The sequence below is a fragment of the Ranitomeya imitator genome, chromosome 4 (genome assembly GCF_032444005.1).
Source record: "Ranitomeya imitator isolate aRanImi1 chromosome 4, aRanImi1.pri, whole genome shotgun sequence".
Taxonomy (NCBI): domain Eukaryota; kingdom Metazoa; phylum Chordata; class Amphibia; order Anura; family Dendrobatidae; genus Ranitomeya; species Ranitomeya imitator.
Window position 1 is genome coordinate 674,247,754 of NC_091285.1, and position 24,285 is coordinate 674,272,038.

General features: G+C 43.3%; 1 protein-coding gene across 1 annotated transcript in view; it reads right to left on the reverse strand.

The window, feature by feature from the left end:
• Positions 1-738: 738 nt before the first annotated feature.
• LOC138677285 (phospholipid phosphatase 3-like) overlaps positions 739-24,285 on the reverse strand; it is a 32,604-nt gene continuing 9,057 nt past the window's right edge. Inside the window, exons 4-6 of the mRNA XM_069767316.1 lie at positions 23,721-23,778; positions 5,498-5,674; positions 739-3,139 (exon numbers count right to left, since the gene is read on the reverse strand). Of these exons, the coding sequence (XP_069623417.1) occupies positions 3,044-3,139; positions 5,498-5,674; positions 23,721-23,778 (331 nt within the window). The 3' untranslated portion in view covers positions 739-3,043. The remainder of the gene's footprint in view (positions 3,140-5,497; positions 5,675-23,720; positions 23,779-24,285) is intronic.

Here is a 24,285-nt window from a genome sequence, read left to right on the forward strand (position 1 = left end):
CCCTAGGTACTATGCTCTCGTCTGGCTTTTGATCCTCGGCCTTCCTCGACCAAGTTTACTGTCTGTGCCTCGCACTCTATGCACTCCGTTTCCTTCCCTGACTCCGCCCCCTGGTCACGTGACTGCTCAGTGCCAGGTCCTGTACTCACTCCTTAGTCTCAGGTCCTTGTCCCTGCACTATCTACGCTCATTTCCGTACCCCCTGGTTGCGCCCCTCTGGCAGCGTCAGTGACACCATTGGTATCATCACATCTTTATTCTTAAGAGGTATGGATGGCTACAGCTACTACGGTAATGATGCGAGTGACAGAAGCGGGTAATCAGGGTCCTGACAATTCTCAGTCCACCCTTGCGTCCGGTCCTTGATACCTCGGACTTTCTAACATTCGGAACAGCTTAGAAAGATCAATGAAAAAAAGCTTCCTTCGTACGGTCAGCTTCGACAGGACCAAAGTCATTCTTCTCCGTAGCCGGACCGATCAGACGAACGAGCAAAAGGTGAAAGTCTCGAAACATAAAAACTTCAAAAGCAATTGAAGCGTGAAAACCAAATTCTCAGTAAAGTCCCCTGCTACCTTCCTGCATGTTCACACCTGTTCTGCGCTGATGTGAGTGGGAAGCTATGCACATACAGAATGAGACACAGGCAAATATGGAAGCCCCGAAAATGACCTCCTCCCACCATTCCATGAATTTACAACCCCTCCAGGCATTTACACAAGGCTGAGTCATGGCAGCAATGATTATATACATACTTTATTACAGGAACAGAAAATCTCTCTTTACATAAACGTAATCAAGTGTTTCTCAATGATCCCAATCGTCCAGCGGTTGGAGATAAGTTCATAACAGTTCGTAACATAGCGGCATTGAAGGGGTGGGCTGTAAACACCAATTATATGTTTTTCACTTAGTTCTCTCATTCAGTAGCTTGAATTCTTGTACAATTCTGCTAGTGGTCATTGACTTTTCTTATGTAGTCCATTTCATGAGATGAGTCACTTGCTACTGATCTTTTGACTTTGAATGTTGGAACACAATATGTAAGGTATTATGTTTTCAGCTTAGCATACAATGTGCAATTCATTTTTTTTTTTTAAAAAGGCTTTGACCTGCAAGGCTAATATCTCTTTATATGAAAATGTCTTCCATTACACAAGTAACTAGCTCCTGATCTTTTGGCTTTGGAGATTTTGGAACGTAATATGTACGATATTTCTTCTTTAATATAGCCTGCAATATGCAATACGATCTTTTGTCTTGCATGTTTAGCTTCACTTTATGTGAAAATCCTTCCATTACACGAGTCACTTGCTCCTGATCTTTTGGCTTTAGATGTTATGGAACACAATATGTAAGAAAATACATCTTCAGGTTAGCCTACAATGTACAATACATTCTTTTCCAAACGATCTGCCCTACAAGACTAACTTTTCTTTATATGATAATCTCTTCCATTACACAAGTCACTTGCTCCTGTTCTTTTGGCTTTGTATGTTATGGAACACATTATGTAGGACAATACATCTTCAGTACAACACATTCATTACAAATGCTCAGCCCTGCAAAATTAATTTCTATTTAAGTAGAATTCTCTTCCCCAACACGAGCCACTCGCTCCAGATCTTTAGATACTGGACATTCTGTGGCACATTATGTTGGGCATTATATTATATGTGGAAATTGTCTCTACTTTATTGTATAACTAATAATAAAATTGTTACTTTCCAGAAGTTAGTCTCCTAGTAGACAACATATCCTGTCACATATATAAAGTGTCTTTGGTTTTGTTACATAATTGCACATCAATTTCCTTTTTTTACAAGTCCCTTTGATGGCACGGCACAGGCACTACTTTCTGATCATTTGGTGCACAATATGCAAAAGATTACTATACTACATCACTTCTGTAAAGAATCTATAAGTTGGTACACTAACTAGGTGTAGTTACAGAAAACCATCTACTGTTTATGAGAAGATCTTTCCTTTGACAAAAGTCGCTTGCTCCTGATCTTTTGATCTAAAAAACTTGTTGTAAATTATTAGGTAAGAATTGAAAGATGGCTTTAATTTAACACAAAATTTCCAATAAAATTCCTCTGTCCTGAACCTAATTTCCTTTTCGGGAGATTTTGTCATGACAAGGAGCACTAACTACTGATCTTTTTGAGCACTGTGTGTAAAAGACCAATATAATATGTATACTGTGTGTGTGTGTGTATATATATATATATACATATATATATATATATATATATTTATTTTTTTTTGTAGGATGATGTGTCAAAATTTTTTTTTACTGATATTTCTCCCGTAAGAAAAGGCGCTAGCTGCTGATCTTTAGCAGTAATTATATAGAAACTTGAGCTGACATGTCAAACCGATAAAATATGTTGTAAAGTAAAGGACGGCATCTTGTAGTAGTATTTCTCCCGTAACTTTGGGGCACTGGCTCCTGACCTTTTTAGCTCATAAACTTTTTTTTTTACTCAATATATCTAAGGCCAACCTATGAAATGACTCCGATAAGAATTTCACCATAGTTTAGTGGTGTATTAGACCATCGATCCTACTAGTCATCAGCCCCTTCCGGGAACAGGGAAATTGAATTCTATAGTAAGAGAAGTTGATTATTCATAGCAAGTTCACTGATAATTCGATACTTCCAATAGTCCAGCATGTAAGTGCAAAAAAAAACCAGATTCTAATCTAGAATCAATGTGTACTTCCAAAACGTCATCCCAATATATAGGCCAAACAGTCTCTTGCGTAGAAGTAGGTAGCATGGTTGTTTTCTAGAATATTATGTCTTTCCATTAATCCAGGATACGTTATAATCCGGGTTCCACCTTTCTCCAGACATCGGGAGGCTCTTGGTCACCTTCCTACTGACCCTTCAGACGTTTCGCTCCACAGATCCGGCGGTTTTATAGGATTACGGGCAGAGTCCGGTCCTCTGGAGCTTCCTCCTTTACACATCCCACGGGGACGTCTCCCTCTGTCACCTGCACGGTCTCTTTGTATCGGGCAACGATCCTGACACCTAGCAGTTGGTGAACGTCTCGGGGCTCTCGGGTCTCGGAGGGATGGACATCGGCTGTATGCTTTTCGGTCGAAACAAGTCAGAAATGTAGAAGGCCTGATAGACATAGAAAATGTAAGAAAGTTATTATACATTATTACACCACGGATGAAAGGAGCTCACTTATAGGAGTACGAGCTGAAGGGGCGGAGCCGGACTCTTATGTTTGGTGGCGAAGAGTCAGGCTCCTCCCACTCGGCACCAGGCGGAATAATGTATACATGTCATTATGGAGGGCTTCTGTCATTAGGCTTCAAAAAAAATACTAAAAGCATGATATGTATATGCCGGCCTGTATAATCTGCTTGTGGGGCAGGAGCGGAGGCCAGGGCCGGGCTGTGACAGTCCTTTGTGTAAAGTGAAGCAGGATAAACAGATGTTTCCTGCCCGATCCGCTCCCCTCCCCCTCCTCACAGCCGCCCCAGCACAGACACCAGGGAGATCACCTATTCTTCATTTATACAAGACTTCCCATTCCCACTGTCCCAAAAATACTCGGCACAAAGGGTCGGGTGGAGGGCAGTATATATATATATATATATATATATATATAATTATACTTATGTCTGACCGAGGCTAAAGGTGCATCTATTCTGTATGTTGTATACGTGCATTATGTGTTTACTATTATCTGTTTGTTAGATATCTATCTATTATCTATCTATCTATCTAACTATTACATAGTGGCTTGTGAAAGTATTCACCCCTTGGCTTTTTACCTATTTTGTAATTTGTGTGTGATGCATCAACAGTAGGTGAAGTGAGAAAAATATAGGCACAGATTACATTTATGCGATCAAATAACTACGGTAAATATTGGCATCTGCCTATGTATACCCCCTTTTTGCTATGAAGCCTCTAAAAATTTCTGGTGCAAGCAATTATCATATTTTTTGGATTATAAGACAGTTTTGGGAAAAGAAGGTGTTCAGGGGTGAGAGACAGCATGGGCTCCTCGATTTCAGAAAATGTCGGGGGGTGCCTGCACTTCCCATTGGACAGGGACAAAGTTGTTGTGAAGTACAAGTCAGGGTTAGGGTTATAAAAAATGTCCCAATCTTTGATGATCACATGAAGCACCATCAAATCCATTATCATCAAATGGAAAGAACATGGTACCACAACAATCCTGCCAAGAGAAGGCCGCCAACCAAAACTCTCAGCCCGGCAAAGGAGGGAATTAATCAGACAGACAGCTCCGAGGCCAAAGGTAACCCTGAAGGAGCTGCAGAGTTTCTAAACATAGACTGAAATATCTGTCCATACGACAACAAGCCACACACTCCATAGAGGTGGCCTTTATGGAAGAGTTGGCAGAATAAAGCCTTTACTTACCTACAAAAACTGTAAGACTCTATTTAATTTTGCCAAAAGACATGTGTGAGAGTCCCCAAATGTATGGAGGCAGGTGCTATGGTCAGATGAGACCAAAATTGAACCGTTTGGCCACCAAGGTAAACACTATTTCTGGTGCCAAATCAACACAGCTCATCACCCCAAGAACACCATCCCCACAGTGAAAGATGGTGGTGGCACCATCATGCTGTGGGACTGTTTATCGAAAGCAGGAAAAGGGGAAATAGTCTGAGTCAAGGGGTAGATATTCTTGAGCAAAACCTGTCTCCGTCTGTGATTTGAGACTGGTGTGGAGGTTCACCTTACCACAAGACAATGACCCAACGCATACTGCTAAAGTAACACTCGAGCGGTGTAAGGGGAAATGTGTACATTTTTTGGAGTGGCCTATAAAAAGCCCAGATCTTAATGCAATGTATAATCTGTGGTCAGACGTGAAGATTGATATTCACCAGAGGAGTGGGCAAAAATCCCAGTGGTCAGATGTGGAAAGCTCATAGCCTTATCCAAAGTGACTTGCAGCTGTAATTACCGCAAAAGGAGGCTCTACAAAGTACTGACTTTAGACACGCCACATCTGTGTCCGTGGGCGATCCGCAGGAGCACATGCACGCATAGTGGACGTGGGATTTTTAGAAATCCCATTCACTATGCTGTAACATCTGGCCGCTGCGTGTTTGACGCCTGAATAAATAAGCAGCATCAAACCCGCAGCAATTCCCGATCCTGTGCCCGTACCCTCACTGGAGAAGTGAAAAACATTCTTAACTCTTCTCTACTCTCGGCGCAGTTATGGCTTGGCCTTGGTCTGAGTAATTTGACTCTGGCTAGGAGGAATGTGCTGCAATTGTACGCACGACTGTATGTGCAGTCAGGCCCTGGATCCAGTGGTCAGCTGGCAGCAGACTGGCATTGTGCTGACCTTGTCGGAGGAGGGAGGCTGCGTGGCAGCAGTCACAAAGCCAATAAGATCTTTCCAAATTTGTAAAACTCATAACTCTTGACAGCCACAAACTAATGGTCCTTGATCACACTGTTAATTAATAACTGTGTACTTACCACCCAGTAAGCAACCAGCGCCCCCTGTAGGAACCCGACAGCTACATCAGACGGGTGGTGTCTGTAGTCCGATATCCGAGTGAATCCTGTATACAAGGCCACAAGAATCAAGACGAACTGAACGAGAGGACGCAGTAGCCGGGCCCCTCGCCAAGTGAATCGCACTTGCAGGTAAAACTGGGGAAGAGATAAAGAGGTCGTCACGGACTGTCTAATATACAATAATCCATATTCACAAACTAGTTAAGAGTAGAGATCGGTTACAAATACGGTCTCTGACTTCGGAGGACACGGCTTCTCCATGTCTTCTATACAACACATTGATTTCAATGTGAACTATGTAATGCTTCATTTCACCATCGGGGGCAATGCAGAAAAAATGACCCCTTATTGCCTTATTGTAGCCAATCGTTGAAGCTTCCAGCACTGTGCCAAAGTTATTTTTATTATAGATCCAATTAATGAATAGGGATTGTCCATGGTAGACAATGTCCTTAAAAGTCATCCAGGGGTTAGTTGGTGACGAGATATGAGCCAACAGATGTGAAGTAAATCAAATTTGATTTGAATTTCACATTTATTTTTTATTTCATTCATCTTATTTGTTTTAGGGCCAGGAAGAGGTTAAAATGTATTTTCTCACATTGCCCTGACCATTGACTGTCCCACCACGCTGCTCTCTGCCAGGTCCTCAGTGATATTAGCGCCCTCAGGTCTGGTCTTCTGTCTTCATAGTACTCTTAGGCCTCATTCACACATCAATATTTTTGCATCCATGTTTGTATGTCAAAGCCAGTAGTGAAACTTACGGAGAAAAACTATAATTGAAAGATTGACACCCTTTCTGTATTTTGGAGACACTCCTGGTTTTGCCATAGAAATACTGATGAAATATTGATGCAAAAATACTCATGTGTGAATGAGACCTTAGGCGATGTTCACTAGGCTTTTCACGCAATGTCATGATCTCTCTGAACAATACACATCAAGACATCGATTGAAGCCTAGTCCTCGAACGAGGTCTAGTCATTAAATGAGGCCTAGTCATTGAGTAAGGCCTAGTCACTAAGTGAGGCCTAGTCATTATGAAGTTGGTCACTGACTAGGTGTCACACAATATTATAATCTGCATCACTCCATGCTGACTAGTTACTGATCCCCGATCTAGTGAACACAGAAAGTACCAAAGAACACTGTGAAGATGGAAGGCTGGAACAGAAGGAACATGCTGCAAAAAGGGAAGCTATGACAGCACATGATACCTAAAGAATGCTGGAGCTTTGAAGAACACTGTGGAGACAGAACAGCAGACAAGAGGGAACTAGCTGAGTGAAGGATTGGACGTGGAGCTGTGGAGAAACAGGTAAGGGTGACATCATGATCATACGTCTCCTCCATACACCTGTGACCTCGTCTCCCGGTAATTTCCTGCACGCAACCTCCGATCCTCAGAAGATCTCCTTCTCTACTCCCCTCTTATCTCCTCTTCCCACAATCGCATACAAGATTTCTCTCTCACATCACCCCTACTCTGGAACTCTCTACCACAACATATCAGACTCTCACCTACCATCGAAACCTGAAGAACTACCTCTTCCGACAAGCCTACAACCTGCAGTAACCACCGATCGACCAAACCACTGCACGACCAGCTCTATCCTCACCTACTGTATCCTCACCCATCCCTTGTAGATTGTGAGCCCTCGCGGGCAGGGTCCTCTCTCTGTACCAGTTGTGACTTGTATTGTTCAAGATTATTGTACTTGTTTTTATTATGTATACCCCTCCTCACATGTAAAGCGCCATGGAATAAATGGCGCTATAATAATAAATAATAATACGTGAGATCTAGTGAGCATGGGAGCTGCCGAAGAGCACTGTGAATACTGAAGACCGAATCCGAGGGAGCTAGCTGAAAAAGAGGGCCAGGTGACTGTGCATGAGACCTTGTGATTTCTGGAGTCGCTGTAGAACATGGTGAAAAAAAGAAGACTAGACCGGAGGTAGCTAGTTGTGTGGAGGATTAGGGAGGCAGTTGCTCTAAAGGACAGTAGATGGAAATTTGATGAAAAGATGTGAGGCCAAAGTGTACTGTGAAGACAGAAGACTGTACCAGAGGGATCTAGCTGTACAGAAGAACTGGTGACATTAACATCATGACTATCTGTGGGGTCTTGTGAGTGCTGAAGTTGCTGAAGAAGTCTGTGAGGAAAGATGACCAGAGGGAGCTAGCTATGCAGAGGATTGGGTCGTGGGCTTCATGGAAAGACAGTTGTGTGCAGTATCATGACACATGAGACCTACTGATCACCAGAGAACACGATAAAGACAGAAGACTAGACCATTGGGAGCTAGCTGTGTAGGTCAAGGAGGAGAGTTGCGCAGAGGAATAGATGAGAGTGATGTTACCGCAATGTGTGAGACCTAGTGAGCACTGGGCGATTAAGGAACATCAAAGAACACTGTGAAAACAGGAGACTGGACCAGAGTGAGCTAGTTGAGTGTAGGACAGGTGGGGAGCTCCAAGGAGGAGCAGGTGAAGAAAACATCATTATGTTCCATGAGGTATAGTTTCGCACTGGATCCGCCAAAGAGCACCTTGAAAACTTAAGAGTAGGGTTGAGCGAAACGGGTCGAACATTTTCAAAAGTCGCCGACTTTTGACAAAGTCGGGTTTCATGAAACCCGATCCGACCCCTGTGCGGTGTCGGCCATGCGGTACGCGACTTTCGCGCCAAAGTCGCGTTTCAATGACGCGAAAAGCGCCATTTCTCAGCCAAAGAAGGTACACGCAGAGTGTGGGCAGCGTGATGACATAGGTCCTGGTCCCCACCATCTTAGAGAAGGGCATTGCAGTGATTGGCTTGCTGTCTGCGGCGTCACAGGGGCTATAAAGGGGCATTCCCGCCGACCGCCATGTTACTGCTGCTGATCTGAGCTTAGGGAGAGGTTGCTGCCGCTTCGTCAGAAGCAGGGATAGCGTTAGGCAGGGTCCATTAACCACCAAACCGCTTGTGCTGTAGCGATTTCCACTGCCCAACACCACCTTCGGTGTGCAGGGACAGAGGAAGCTACATTTTTTTTTTTCCCCCTCAGCGCTGTAGCTCATTGGGCTGCCCTAGAAGGCTCCCTGATAGCTGCATTGCTGTGTGTACGCCGCTGTGCAAACCAACTGCTTTTTTCAAAGCACAAATCCTCTTGTTCCTTCCTTTCTGCACAGCTATCTTTTTGGTTTGTCCACACTTTTTATTTAATTTGTGCATCAGTCCACTCCTTATTGCTGCCTGCCATACCTGGCTGAGATTACTGCAGGGAGATAGTAATTGAAGGACACTCCCTGTTTTTTTTTTTTTTTGTGGGAGATTAAGATTGACATTTCTGCTAGAGTGCCATCCCTGTCTGTGTCATCTCTCACTCAGTGGGCCATAGAAAGCCTATTTATTTTTTTGCTTGATTTTGGTTCTAAAATCTACCTGAAAAAATCACTACATCAATCAGTGGGAGAAAAATATTGGCCTCAGGGCTTGTGTGCCACTCCTGACTCCTGTGTGCATCATCACCCACTCAGTGGGCCATAGAAAGCCCATTTTTTTTTTTTTTTTGCTTTATTTGGGTTCTAAATTCTACCTAAAAAAATCAATAAATCAATCAGTGGGAGATTAATATTGGCCTTTGGGCTTGTGTGCCAGTCCTAAGCGTGCCATCTCTCTCTCTCAGATAGTGGGCCATAGAAAGCCTATTTATTTTTTTATTTTTTTAATGGGTTTATAAATTTTCCCTGGAAAAAAAAAAAAAAAGTGGGAGATTAATATTGGCCTCTGGGCTTGTGTGCCAGTCCTGAGTGTGCCATCTCTCTCACAAATAGTGGGCCATAGAAAGCCTATTTATTTATTTTTTTTTTGTTTTATAAATTCTCCCTTAAAAAAAAAGGGAGATTAATATTGGCCTTTGGGCTTGTGTGCCAGTCCTAAGCGTGCCATCTCTCTCTCTCAGATAGTGGGCCATAGAAAGCCTATTTATTTTATTTTTTTTTTAATGGGTTTATAAATTTTCCCTGGAAAAAAAAAAAAAAAGTGGGAGATAAATATTGGCCTCTGGGCTTGTGTGCCACTCCTGACTCCTGTGTGCGTCATCTCTCACTCAGTGGGCCATAGAAAGCCTTTTTTTGTTTTATTTGTTTTCTAAATTCTCCCTGAAAAAATCATTTTATTTTATTTGGTTTCTAAATTCTTCCTGAAAAAATCATTTTATTCTATTTTTTTTTCCTAAAGTCTCCCTGAAAAAAAAAAACAAAAAACAAATCAGTGGGAGATTAATACTGCCCTTTCTGCTTGTGTGCCAGTCTTGACTCCTGGGTGTGCCATCTCTCTCTCTCTCTCTCCAATTGTGGGCCATAGAAAGCCTATTATTTTTTTTTAGCTTGATTTGGGTTCCAAAATCTACCTGAAAAAATCACTACATCAATCAGTGGGAGATAAATATTGGCCTCTGGGCTTGTGTGCCACTCCTGACTCCTGTGTGCGTCATCTCTCACTCAGTGGGCCATAGAAAGCCTTTTTTTGTTTTATTTGTTTTCTAAATTCTCCCTGAAAAAATCATTTTATTTTCTTTGGTTTCTAAATTCTTCCTGAAAAAATCATTTTATTCTATTTTTTTTTTTTTCCTAAAGTCTCCCTGAAAAAAAAAAAAAAAAACAACAAATCAGTGGGAGATTAATATTGCCCTTTCTGCTTGTGTGCCAGTCTTGACTCCTGGGTGTGCCATCTCTCTCTCTCTCTCCAATTGTGGGCCATAGAAAGCCTATTATTTTTTTAGCTTGATTTGGGTTCCAAAATCTACCTGAAAAAATCACTACATCAATCAGTGGGAGATAAATATTGGCCTCTGGGCTTGTGTGCCACTCCTGACTCCTGTGTGCGTCATCTCTCACTCAGTGGGCCATAGAAAGCCTTTTTTTTGTTTTATTTGTTTTCTAAATTCGCCCTGAAAAAATCATTTTATTTTATTTGGTTTCTAAATTGTTCCTGAAAAAATCATTTTATTCTATTTTTTTTTTCCTAAAGTCTCCCTGAAAAAAAAAACAAAAAACAAATCAGTGGGAGATTAATATTGCCCTTTCTGCTTGTGTGCCAGTCTTGACTCCTGGGTGTGCCATCTCTCTCTCTCTCTCCAATTGTGGGCCATAGAAAGCCTATTATTTTTTTTAGCTTGATTTGGGTTCCAAAATCTACCTGAAAAAATCACTACATCAATCAGTGGGAGATAAATATTGGCCTCTGGGCTTGTGTGCCACTCCTGACTCCTGTGTGCGTCATCTCTCACTCAGTGGGCCATAGAAAGCCTTTTTTTGTTTTATTTGTTTTCTAAATTCTCCCTGAAAAAATCATTTTATTTTCTTTGGTTTCTAAATTCTTCCTGAAAAAATCATTTTATTCTATTTTTTTTTTTTCCTAAAGTCTCCCTGAAAAAAAAAAAAAAAACAACAAATCAGTGGGAGATTAATATTGCCCTTTCTGCTTGTGTGCCAGTCTTGACTCCTGGGTGTGCCATCTCTCTCTCTCTCTCCAATTGTGGGCCATAGAAAGCCTATTATTTTTTTAGCTTGATTTGGGTTCCAAAATCTACCTGAAAAAATCACTACATCAATCAGTGGGAGATAAATATTGGCCTCTGGGCTTGTGTGCCACTCCTGACTCCTGTGTGCGTCATCTCTCACTCAGTGGGCCATAGAAAGCCTTTTTTTTGTTTTATTTGTTTTCTAAATTCGCCCTGAAAAAATCATTTTATTTTATTTGGTTTCTAAATTCTTCCTGAAAAAATCATTTTATTCTATTTTTTTTTTCCTAAAGTCTCCCTGAAAAAAAAAACAAAAAACAAATCAGTGGGAGATTAATATTGCCCTTTCTGCTTGTGTGCCAGTCTTGACTCCTGGGTGTGCCATCTCTCTCTCTCTCTCCAATTGTGGGCCATAGAAAGCCTATTATTTTTTTTAGCTTGATTTGGGTTCCAAAATCTACCTGAAAAAATCACTACATCAATCAGTGGGAGATAAATATTGGCCTCTGGGCTTGTGTGCCACTCCTGACTCCTGTGTGCGTCATCTCTCACTCAGTGGGCCATAGAAAGCCTTTTTTTGTTTTATTTGTTTTCTAAATTCTCCCTGAAAAAATCATTTTATTTTCTTTGGTTTCTAAATTCTTCCTGAAAAAATCATTTTATTCTATTTTTTTTTTCCTAAAGTCTCCCTGAAAAAAAAAACAAAAAAAAACAAATCAGTGGGAGATTAATATTGCCCTTTCTGCTTGTGTGCCAGTCTTGACTCCTGGGTGTGCCATCTCTCTCTCTCTCTCCAATTGTGGGCCATAGAAAGCCTATTATTTTTTTAGCTTGATTTGGGTTCCAAAATCTACCTGAAAAAATCACTACATCAATCAGTGGGAGATAAATATTGGCCTCTGGGCTTGTGTGCCACTCCTGACTCCTGTGTGCGTCATCTCTCACTCAGTGGGCCATAGAAAGCCTTTTTTTTGTTTTATTTGTTTTCTAAATTCGCCCTGAAAAAATCATTTTATTTTATTTGGTTTCTAAATTCTTCCTGAAAAAATCATTTTATTCTATTTTTTTTTTCCTAAAGTCTCCCTGAAAAAAAAAACAAAAAACAAATCAGTGGGAGATTAATATTGCCCTTTCTGCTTGTGTGCCAGTCTTGACTCCTGGGTGTGCCATCTCTCTCTCTCTCTCCAATTGTGGGCCATAGAAAGCCTATTATTTTTTTTAGCTTGATTTGGGTTCCAAAATCTACCTGAAAAAATCACTACATCAATCAGTGGGAGATAAATATTGGCCTCTGGGCTTGTGTGCCACTCCTGACTCCTGTGTGCGTCATCTCTCACTCAGTGGGCCATAGAAAGCCTTTTTTTGTTTTATTTGTTTTCTAAATTCTCCCTGAAAAAATCATTTTATTTTCTTTGGTTTCTAAATTCTTCCTGAAAAAATCATTTTATTCTATTTTTTTTTTCCTAAAGTCTCCCTGAAAAAAAAAACAAAAAAAAACAAATCAGTGGGAGATTAATATTGCCCTTTCTGCTTGTGTGCCAGTCTTGACTCCTGGGTGTGCCATCTCTCTCTCTCTCTCCAATTGTGGGCCATAGAAAGCCTATTATTTTTTTAGCTTGATTTGGGTTCCAAAATCTACCTGAAAAAATCACTACATCAATCAGTGGGAGATAAATATTGGCCTCTGGGCTTGTGTGCCACTCCTGACTCCTGTGTGCGTCATCTCTCACTCAGTGGGCCATAGAAAGCCTTTTTTTGTTTTATTTGTTTTCTAAATTCTCCCTGAAAAAATCATTTTATTTTATTTGGTTTCTAAATTCTTCCTGAAAAAATCATTTTATTCTATTATTTTTTTTTCCTAAAGTCTCCCTTAAAAAAAAAAAAAATCTAATCAGTGGGAGATTAATATTTACATTTGTGCTTCAGTGACAGTCCTGCGTGTGTGGCATCTCTCTCATTTGTTGCCACCAACAACAGAGTGTGTAACATTGTGCCTGATTTTCGTTGTGGTCTCACTCACCTGTAAAGGGGTAGCTAAATCATACTGAAGTTATAGCTCACCGTGTAATTTGTGTGACAGCAACAAATACCCTTAGTTTGTTTACGTTTTTAAAACAATGAGGAAGTATGGTGGAAGAGGTCGTGGCCGGGGGCGTTCATTGTCAGCTGGTAATGAGGGTAGTGGTAGTGGTGGAGCATCAGCTGGTCGTGGGAAAAAAAATATTGCACCTAAGTCTGGAGCTGTGGAGCCAGGTTCGTCGTCTGGCTACACAAGGCCTCGAACGCTCCCTTTTCTGGGAGTAGGAAAACCGCTTTTAAAGCCGGAGCAGCAAGAGCAAGTTTTGGCTTATCTTGCTGACTCAGCCTCTAGCTCTTTTGCCTCCTCTCGTTAAACTGGTAAATGTCAAAGCAGCGCGTCGTTAGTGGATGTTCACGGTCAGGGACAAGTCGCTTCCTTGTCCTCTTCAGCAAAAACAACAACAGAGAAGAATGCAGCAGGCGACACAACGGGTTACTCCATGGAGCTCTTTACACATACCGTCCCTGGCTTAGATAGTGAAGCAGTTAACAGTCCATGCCCATTACAAGTTGAATCTGACATGGAGTGCACTGATGCACAGCCACAGCCAGACTACTATGCTGGTCCTTTGACTCAGACCACAACATTGCCCTCGCAGGGTGCTGATCAAGAATCAGACCCTGATGAGACTATGTTGCCCCATCACGAACGCTATACCACCGACCGACACGGTGACACAGACGAAGTTGCACACGAGCTACAAGAAGAGGTAATAGATGACCCAGTTCTTGACCCCGATTGGCAGCCATTGGGGGAACAGGGTGCAGGCGGCAGCAGTTCTGAAGCGGAGGAGGAGGGGCCGCAGCAGGCATCAACATTGCAACAGGTTCCATCTGCCGGGCCCGTATCTTGCCCAAAACGCGTGGCAAAGCCAAAACCTGTTGGAGGACAGCGTGGCCATCCGGTTAAAGCTCAGTCTGCAATGCCTGAAAAGGTATCCGATGCTAGAAAGAGTGCAGTCTGGCATTTTTTTAAACAACATCCAATTGATCAGCGCAAAGTCATCTGTCAAAAATGTTCAACTACCTTAAGCAGTGGACAGAATCTGAAAAGTCTCAATACAAGTTGCATGCATAGACATTTAACCACCATGCATTTGCAAGCCTGGACTAACTACCAAACGTCCCTTAAGGTTGTAGCACCCTCGGCCAATGAAGCTAGTCAGCAACGCAACATCCCTTCCGGCAGTGTAGGGCCACCATTTTCCGCACCACCTGCAGTATCTGTGCAGGTTTCTTTGCCAGGCCAAAGCAGTCAGGGTCAGGGAATCACCAGTTTCGTAGTAGGAAACACTGCATCTAGGGCACCGGTGGCAACAATACCATCTCCCACCGTCTCTCAGTCTGCCATGTCCACCGGCACCCCCGCTAGTTCCACGATCTCCAGCTCTCCAGTCCAGCTCACCCTACATGAGACTATGGTTAGAAAAAGGAAGTACTTAGCCTCGCATCCGCGTACACAGGGTTTGAACGCACACATAGCTAGACTAATCTCGTTAGAGATGATGCCCTACCGGTTAGTTGAAAGCGAAGCTTTCAAAGCCCTGATGGACTACGCTGTACCACGCTACGAGCCACCCAGTCGACACTTTTTTTCCAGAAAAGCCATCCCAGCCCTCCACCAGCATGTTAAAGAGCGCATCGTCCATGCACTCAGGCAATCTGTGAGCACAAAGGTGCACCTGACAACAGATGCATGGACCAGTAGGCATGGCCAGGGACGTTACGTGTCCATCACGGCACACTGGGTAAATGTGGTGGATGCAGGGTCCACAGGGGACAGCAAGTTTGGGACAGTTCTGCCTAGCCCACGGTCTAGGAAACAATTGGCTGTAGCCGTTCGCACCCCCTCCTCCTCCTCTTCGTCCTCCTGCAGAAGCGAGAGCTCGTCCACAGACCGCAGTCGCACAACCACTCCATCCGCAGCTGCCACTGTTGCACACCAGGTCTCCCATTATGGGGCAGCTACTGGCAAACGTCAGCAGGCTGTATTGGCTATGAAGTGTTTGGGCGACAACAGACACACCGCGGAAGTTCTGTCCGAGTTCTTGCAGAAAGAAACGCAGTCGTGGCTGGGCACTGTAGATCTTGAGGCAGGCAAGGTAGTGAGTGATAACGGAAGGAATTTCATGGCTGCCATCTCCCTTTCCCAACTGAAACACATTCCTTGCCTGGCCCACACCTTAAACCTGGTGGTGCAGTGCTTCCTGAAAAGTTATCCGGGGTTATCCGACCTGCTCCTCAAAGTGCATGGACTTTGCTCACATATCCGCCGTTCGCCCGTACACTCCAGCCGTATGCAGACCTATCAGCGTTCTTTGAACCTTCCCCAGCATCGCCTAATCATAGACGTTGCAACAAGGTGGAACTCAACACTGCACATGCTTCAGAGACTGTGTGAACAGAGGCGGGCTGTTATGTTTTTGTGGGAGGATACATATACACGGGCAGGCAGTAGGATGGCAGACATGGAGTTGTCAGGTGTGCAGTGGTCGAAGATTCAAGACATGTGCCAAGTCCTTCAGTGTTTTGAGGAATGCACACGGCTGGTTAGTGCAGACAACGCCATAATAAGCATGAGCATCCCCCTAATGCGTCTGCTGATGCAAAGTTTGACGCACATAAAGGATCAGGCGTCTGCAGCTGAGGAAGAGGAAAGCCTTGATGACAGTCAGCCATTGTCTGGCCAGGGCAGTGTACAGGACGAGTTAGCGGGCGAAGAGGAGGAGGAGGACGAGGAGGATGATGGGGATGATTATATTTTTAATGAGGAAGCTTTTCCGGGGCCACTGGAAATTGGTGGCGCGGCAAGGCCGGGTTCTGGTTTTTTGAGGGACACAAGTGACGTGGATTTGCCTGAAACTGCCCCTCAACCAAGCACAACCGCAGATTTGAGAACTGGAACTTTGGCCCACATGGCGGATTATGCCTTACGTATCCTCAAAAGGGTCACACGCATAACTAAAATGATGAATGATGACGATTACTGGTTGGCCTGCCTCCTTGATCCTCGCTATAAAGGCAAATTGCAAAATATAATGCCACATGAGAACTTGGAACTAATATTAGCAACCAAACAATCAACTCTTGTTGACCGTTTGCTTCTGGCATTCCCTGCACACAGCGCCCGTGATCGTTCTCACACGAGCTGCAGGGGCCAGCAGACCAGAGGTGTTAGAGGGGCAGAAATCAGAAGTGGCGTTGGCCAGAGGGGTTTTCTGACCAGGTTGTGGAGTGATTTTGCTATGACCGCAGACAGGACAGGTACTGCAGCATCAATTCAAAGTGACAGGAGACAACATTTGTCCAGTATGGTTACAAACTATTTTTCATCCCTTATCGATGTTCTCCCTCAACCGTCATTCCCATTTGATTACTGGGCATCAAAATTAGACACCTGGCCAGAATTGGCAGAATATGCATTGCAGGAGCTTGCTTGCCCGGCAGCTAGTGTCCTATCAGAAAGAGTATTCAGTGCTGCAGGTTCAATACTAACAGAAAAAAGGACTCGTCTGGCTACCCAAAATGTAGATGATCTAACCTTCATTAAAATGAACCACAACTGGATTTCGAAATCTTTTGCCCCACCTTGCCCGGCTGACACCTAGCTTTCCTATGAAAAGGTCTTGCCTGTGGACTATTCTGAATGCCTTTTCCAATCTCGTAATTTTCTGCACCTGATTGTCCAGCATACGACATGTTTACACCTCACTAAATGGCCAAACTCCCCACACGGGGCCGTGGTATCGACACTTGGCGACAGCACCCGTGAGAGTGCAGTTTGTATGAAGAGGTGGGTGAGCCCGCTTTTGGTCGACGGCACTGCCACTGGGTCCCTCCTAGTACAATAAAGTGTCTCTGGCGGTGGTGGTGCGCACCCAACGTCAGACACACCGTTGTAATATGAGGGGCCCTGGGCCTGTACCGCCGGCCACAAGACAGTTTCCCCCCACCCCAGCTCAAACAGTGCTCTACCACTTGCAAAATTATCTCACAGCTCCACCAATGTTTAGTCTATGCGCTGACATCCTTCAATGCCTGCCACTGACAATACCATTGTATTGACATTTTTGTTATGTTAGGCCTGTCTGCGGTGACTCCTTCCACTAGGCCTCCACTGACCACACCACTGCTGCCCGTGTACCCCTGGAACCAATTTAAAATTGCCTACAGCCATGTGTTATTATTTTAGGCCTTCGATGCCTGTCTGCGGTCACTCCTTCCACTAGGCCTCCACTGACCACACCACTGCTGCCCGTGTACCCCTGGAACCAACATCAGAAAATATAAAAATAAGTATTTTGCTTATAAAAAAGAAAATACTGGAGAGATATCAAATGCAGACATTTTAACATTAAAAACAAACACATACAACAAAAATCTGGTACAGTACTAAAAATGGCCACCAGCTACAATAACTTTCTCCTGCAAGTAGTTAACTGAAAGGTTTTTTCAATTTTAAACACAGATATGGCATCCACCGAGTGTTGTCCTGTCGCGTCTTCTTTATATTATTGCCAAGAAGATGCAAAACAATGAAAATAATAAAATCATTATTTACCAAAAAAATAGAGTAAGTCAAAACCACATTGCAAATAAACATTCATTACAAATAAAGAAGCAGGGCGCGTCCGAGGGTGAGTATATACCTAATAAGAATATAATCACCCTCGGACGCGCCCTGCTTCTTTCCGACAGCCTTCCTTCCTAAGAATCAGCCCTTCCGTGGTGTAGAGAGAGGGTTTGTTACACTCCAAGGTGTTCCCCAGATTGCCTTTCCTGAGCTTCGATCTTCCGGCTCTCGTTTAGTAGTTGTTGGAAACTACGCTGCATTAGGCCTACAAATTGGATATGGGGTGTAGAGAGATGGTGTGTTACACTCCAAGGTGTTCCCCAGGTTTCCTCTCCATTGCTTCGATCTTCCGGCTCTCGTTTAGTAGTTGTTGGAAACTACGCTGCATTAGGCCTACAAATTGGGTATGGGGTGTAGAGAGATGGTGTGTTACACTCCAAGGTGTTCCCCAGGTTTCCTCTCCATTGCTTCGATCTTCCGGCTCTCGTTTAGTAGTTGTTGGAAACTACGCTGCATTAGGCCTACAAATTGGGTATGGGGTGTAGAGAGATGGTGTGTTACACTCCAAGGTGTTCCCCAGGTTTCCTCTCCATTGCTTCGATCTTCCGGCTCTCGTTTAGTAGTTGTTGGAAACTACGCTGCATTAGGCCTACAAATTGGGTATGGGGTGTAGAGAGATGGTGCGTTCCACTGTAGAGAGATGGTGTGTTCCACTCCAAGGTGTTCCCCAGGTTTCCTCGCCAATGCTTCGATCATCATGCTCTCGTTTAGTAGTTGTTGGAAACTACGCTGCATTAGGCCTAAAAATTGGGTATGGGGTGTAGAGAGATGGTGTGTTCCACTCCAAGGTGTTCCCCAGGTTTCCTCGCCAATGCTTCGATCATCATGCTCTCGTTTAGTAGTTGTTGGAAACTACGCTGCATTAGACCTACAAATTGGGTATGGGGTGTAGAGAGATGGTGTGTTCCACTCCAAGGTGTTCTCCAGGTTGCCTTTCCTGAACTTCTATCTTCAGGCTCTCATTAAATTGTGGTTAAACGGAACAACTGCATTTGGCGTACTAGTTGGTTTGGGGCCTACTATCGGTGTCTGCCGCTCCTTGCTGTTCTCCTGGTTTCCTGTCCTAAAATTCCGTTTTCAGGCGCTCGTTAAGTAGTTGTTAATGTTAGACTGCATTTGGCCTACTAGTTGGGTTGGGGCCTACTATCGGTGTCTGCCACTCCTTGCTGTTCTCCTCCACTGAACAAAGCTGTGCCGCCTGTTTACTACTGTTGCCAATTTTGAACTGCATTTCGACTACTTACTGATTTGGGCCTACTCTCTGTGTCAGCCTCTCATTCCAGTTGTCCTCCACTGCAATGCCCCCTGATTAGTCCTGTGTTACCAATTTTGAACTGCATTTAGCCCACTTTATTCTTTGGGCCTATATCTGTGTTTCCTCCTCATCCTGCCCATTGCCCAGCCAGTGATAGATGAGTCTGCTGGTACATTGACCCACAACGCAACATTTCCCGTGCACGCTACACTGCAAGATTGTGACCCTGCTGAAAGTCAGGTCCCCCTTCCCGCATACCATACCACCTTACACGGGGACAAACAGGAAGGTGCAGATGAAAGTGCAGGTTCCTTCATCAGGTGGGGGGAGGAATACTAGTTGGCGACGTCACTGGCACAGGGCCTCTCATGGTACGCAAAAGTGTTGCTGCCGGTGGGAGGCGCCCCCGCCGTGCAAACACACCGCTGTACTTTGAGGGGCCCTGTGCCAGTGCCAATGCCAACGAGTGGGCCCCCCCTGCTTGCTCAGGTTCACAGCACTTGCAAAGTTGAAATACTTACCTCTCCCTGCTCCACTGCCGTGATGTGGTCCAGATTTCCTGGGCCCACTAATTACTTGAACCAGCCCTACCCACCACAACTTTAGCCAAATGACCCCCAATTTCAAATGCCTTCCAATTATTATAAGGTAAATTACGCTTGACAAGCTTCATTAAGAAGAATGGATGGTTTTGACATTAAAATGGGCACTCTAGGTGTTTTCCTGGCCCCCACTCACTGCCGACTATGCTGCCCCATTGACTTGCATTGGGTTTCGTGTTTCGGTCGATCCCGACTTTACGTCATAATCGGCCGATTTCACTCGACCCAACTTTTGAGATAGTCGGGTTTCGCGAAACCCGGCTCGACTCTAAAAAAGTCAAGGTCGCTCAACTCTACTTAAGAGTGGACCAAAGTGGTCTAGCTGTGCAGGGGAGCCAGTGACACCAATGTGGACTTATGAGCACTGGAAGTTCTATGTAACACTGTGAAGAAAGAAGACCGGACCAGAGGGAGCTTGCTACGTGGAGGATTAGGGAAGGAGCTGAATGGAAGGCAGGTGAAGGTGATAGCATGACAAGCTGTGAGGGCTAGTGAGCGTTGGAGCTGACAAAGTACTGTGAAGACTTTAACAGAGAGAGCTAGCTGTGTGGAAGGGTAACATCATTACAGCCTGTGAAGCCATGAGAGCGATTGAGTTGCCTAAGAACACTGTGAAGAAAGAAGACAGGACAAGGGGGAGTTTGCTGTGCAGAGGACTAGTGAGTACCACATCATGATGAATTGTCAGACCTAGTGATCAGACGTAATGAAGACAGAAGATTGCACCAGAGTGAGCTAGCTGTGCAGAGGATTGGTGAGTGCCACATTGTAATGGTCAGACCTAGTGATCACGAGATGGAATGAAGACAGGAGATTGCACCAGAGAGAGCTAGCTGTGCAGAGGATTGGTGAGTGCTACATTGTTATGGTCAGACATAGTGATCAGACGTAATGAAGACAGAAGATTGCACCAGAGAGAGCTAGCTGTGCAGAGGATTGGTGAGTGCCACATTATTATGGTCAGACCTAGTGATCACAAGATGGAACGAAGACAGGAGATTGCACCAAAGAGAGCTAGCTGTGCACAGGATTGGTGAGTGCCACATTATTATGGTCAGACATAGTGATCACCAGATGGAATGAAGACAGAAGATTGCACCAGAGAGAGCTAGCTGTGCAGAGGATTGGTGAGTGCCACATTGTAATGGTCAGACCTAGTGATCACGAGATGGAATGAAGACAGGAGATTGCACCAAAGAGAGCTGGCTGTGCACAAGATTGGTGAGTGCCACATTGGTATGGTCAGACATAGTGATCACCAGATGGAATGAAGACAGAAGATTGCACCAGAGAGCGCTATCTGTGCAGAGGATTGGTGAGTGCCACATTATTATGGTCAGACCTAGTGATCAACAGAAGGAATGAAGACAGAAAACCAGGCCCAAGAGAGCTAGCTGTGCGGAACATTGGGCAGGAAGCTGCACAGAAGGACAAGTGAAGGAGACATCATCATGACGTTTCAGGCCGAGGGACCACCAGAGCTGCCGAAGAACATTATGGAGACAGCTGACTGGACCAGAAGAAGCAAGCTGCACATGGAGGATTAGGTGAAAGCCAATGCAAAGTAAGGATAAATATATATAGTGTATATTTAATATTCTAGATTATTATTCTCCGGTTTCTGGAGATGAATTAGATCAAAATATCACAGATATCATTTACTGTACATTAAATAAATCTGATGCTACTTGAATATTTTGGCCAAATTGGAGCGAAAATGTTGATTTGTCATGTCAGCAGATTTGCCCATCCCTGCTGGTGAACTCTATACGAACAGGCATGATGCACAGGATATGCTGCCCTCATGATGTCATGTGTATTATAGGCTCCATGTACAGAACATCATGGAGACCTCTTACACAATCTGCCTGAATCACTGTCACCGGCCCCTATGTCATGTGTCACACGTCTTACACTGCAATATATATTGCTGAGTCATGTCAGAGGCCTCCTATGAAGATCATGAGAAGGAAGTCACATTTTTCGTTTTACATTTTTTTAAATTATTTGTGTATTGGAGTCGTCCAGTCTACAGCGAGGAAGAATCACATCATCGCTTACCGGGAATTAGCAGAATTAATCTCATGTTATTCTGAGAAAACAACATGGCGTTTGAGATCTTGGGCGCCATAAGATCCCTGAGACTATAAACCCTGTGAAGATAGATGATACACCTCATTCTACTTAATGTGCTTCTGATTAGGTGATCATCACCTGAACCAAATCTTATTTAACGAAGGAAAGTATCAAAAACCTTGCTGTGGTGTTCACAATCCTCTTGCAATAGGACAAGCTGGATGGCAAAACAAGTGCTGGTAATATCCCAAAAGTAATAGGAATAAAAAAATAACTTTTAACCATGCGAAAGGAGTGGAAAAGAAAAGTCTAGATTGAGGAAAAGAAGGGCTCAATTCTGGCTTTACTAGCAGAGGGACACAGTGAGCGTCATGTTGCCTCCATCCTTACAATTTCTAAGACGGCAGTCCATTACAACAAGGTCAAGCAGCAGACATTGGGGACAACAAAGCTACAGATCAGCAGAGTGCGAAAACGATTCTCCACTGACCGGGATAACAGTCATCATATTCGAATGTCACTCAGCAACCGCAGGATGACATCAAGTGACCTACAAAATTAATGGCAATTGGCAGCTGGGGTGTAGTTCACGGCAAGAACAGTTCGTAACAAGCTCCTAGAAGCAGGACTCAAGTCATGTAAAGGTACAAGAAAGCCTTTCATCAATGAGAAGGAGAGTCAGGCTGAAGTTTGCCCAAGACCACAAGGATTGGATCATAGAGGACTGGAGTAAGGTAATTTTCTAATTTTCTAAGTCTAATTTCGCGCTTTGCCCAACACCTGGTCATCTAATGGTTAGACGGAGACCTGAAGAGGCGTACAAGCCACAATGTCTCGCACCCACTGTGAAATTTGGTGGAGAATCGGTGATGATCTGAGGATGCTTCAGCAAGGCTGGAATTGGGCAGGTTAATCTTTGCGAAGGATGTATGAATCAGGCCACATACAAGGATATCCTGGAAAAACAGTTGATTCCTTCTGCTCAGGCAATGTTCCCCAACTCCGAGGACTGGTGTTTCCAGCAGGACAATGCGCCATGCCACACAGCTAGGTCAATCAAGGTGTGGATGAAGGAGCACCACATCAAATCCCTGTCATGGCCGCCCAATCTCCAGACCTGAACCCCAGTGAAAACCTCTGGAATGTAATCAAGAGGAAGATGGATAGTCACAAGCCATCAAACAAAGAAGAACTGCTGATATTTATGTACCAAGAGTGGCATAAGGTGACCCAAAAGCAGTGTGAAATACTGGTGGAAAGCTGCCAAGACGCATGAAAGCTGGGATTAAAAATCATGGTTATTCCACCAAATATTGATTTCTGAACTCTTCCTGAGTTAAAACATTAGTATTGATGTTTCTAAATGATTATGAACTTGTTTTTTTGCATTATTTGAGGTCTGCAAGCAATGCATTTTTTTGTTATTTTGACCATTTCTCATTTTCAGAAAATAAATACAAAATGTATCGCTTGGAACTTTGGAGACATTTTGTCCGTAGTTTATAGAATAAATGAACAATTTATATTTTACTCAGAAATATATCTATAAAGAGAGAAATCAGACAAAGTGAACATTTTGCAGTGGTCTCTTAATTTTTGACAGAGCTGTATATAGATAATAGATAATAGACAGATAATAGATAGATAGATAGATAATAGATAATAGATAGATAGATAGATAGATAGATAGATAGATAGATAGATAGATAGATAGATAGATAGATAATAGATGTAAGAAAGAAAGAAAGAGCTATGGCGCTCAGCTCTGCTATATCTGTGCACTATATTCTCCCAAGTGTCACATACGTTGAAAGACGAGTTTTCTTCCGTTACCAGGACTAGTACAAATGATTGCTAGCTCGAAATATAAACCCGCAAAACCACCGTCCTCATATAGACGAGAGTTGAGTAATGTCATGATGCGCTGTATATCACGCTTCCTCCTACATGTAGCCACCATCCAAGCAGACTCAGCCCATAAACTCTACATATCTACACATGCTGTACACGGCGTATACTCACCGAGAGGTATAACATGGAGTACATGGCAAAGGACGCGTGACCGGAATAGAACGATTTCCTGAAATACAAGATATATGGACTGTTAATAATCATAGACAGATAGATAGATGATAGATAGATAGATAATAGATAGATAGATAATAGATAGATAGATAGATAGATAGATAGATAGATAGATAGATAGATAGATAGATAGATAGATAGATAATAGATGATAGATAGATAGATAGATAGATAGATAGATAGATAGATAGATAGATAGATAGATAATAGATAATAGATAGATAATAGATAGATAGATAATAGATGATAGATAGATAGATAATAGATAGATAATAGATAATAGATAGATAGATAATAGATAATAGATAATAGATAGATAGATAGATAGATAGATAGATAGATAGATAGATAGATAGATAATAGATAATAGATAGATAATAGATAGATAGATAATAGATGATAGATAGATAGATAGATAATAGATAGATAATAGATAATAGATAGATAGATAGATAGATAATAGATAATAGATAGATAATAGATAGATAGATAATAGATAGAT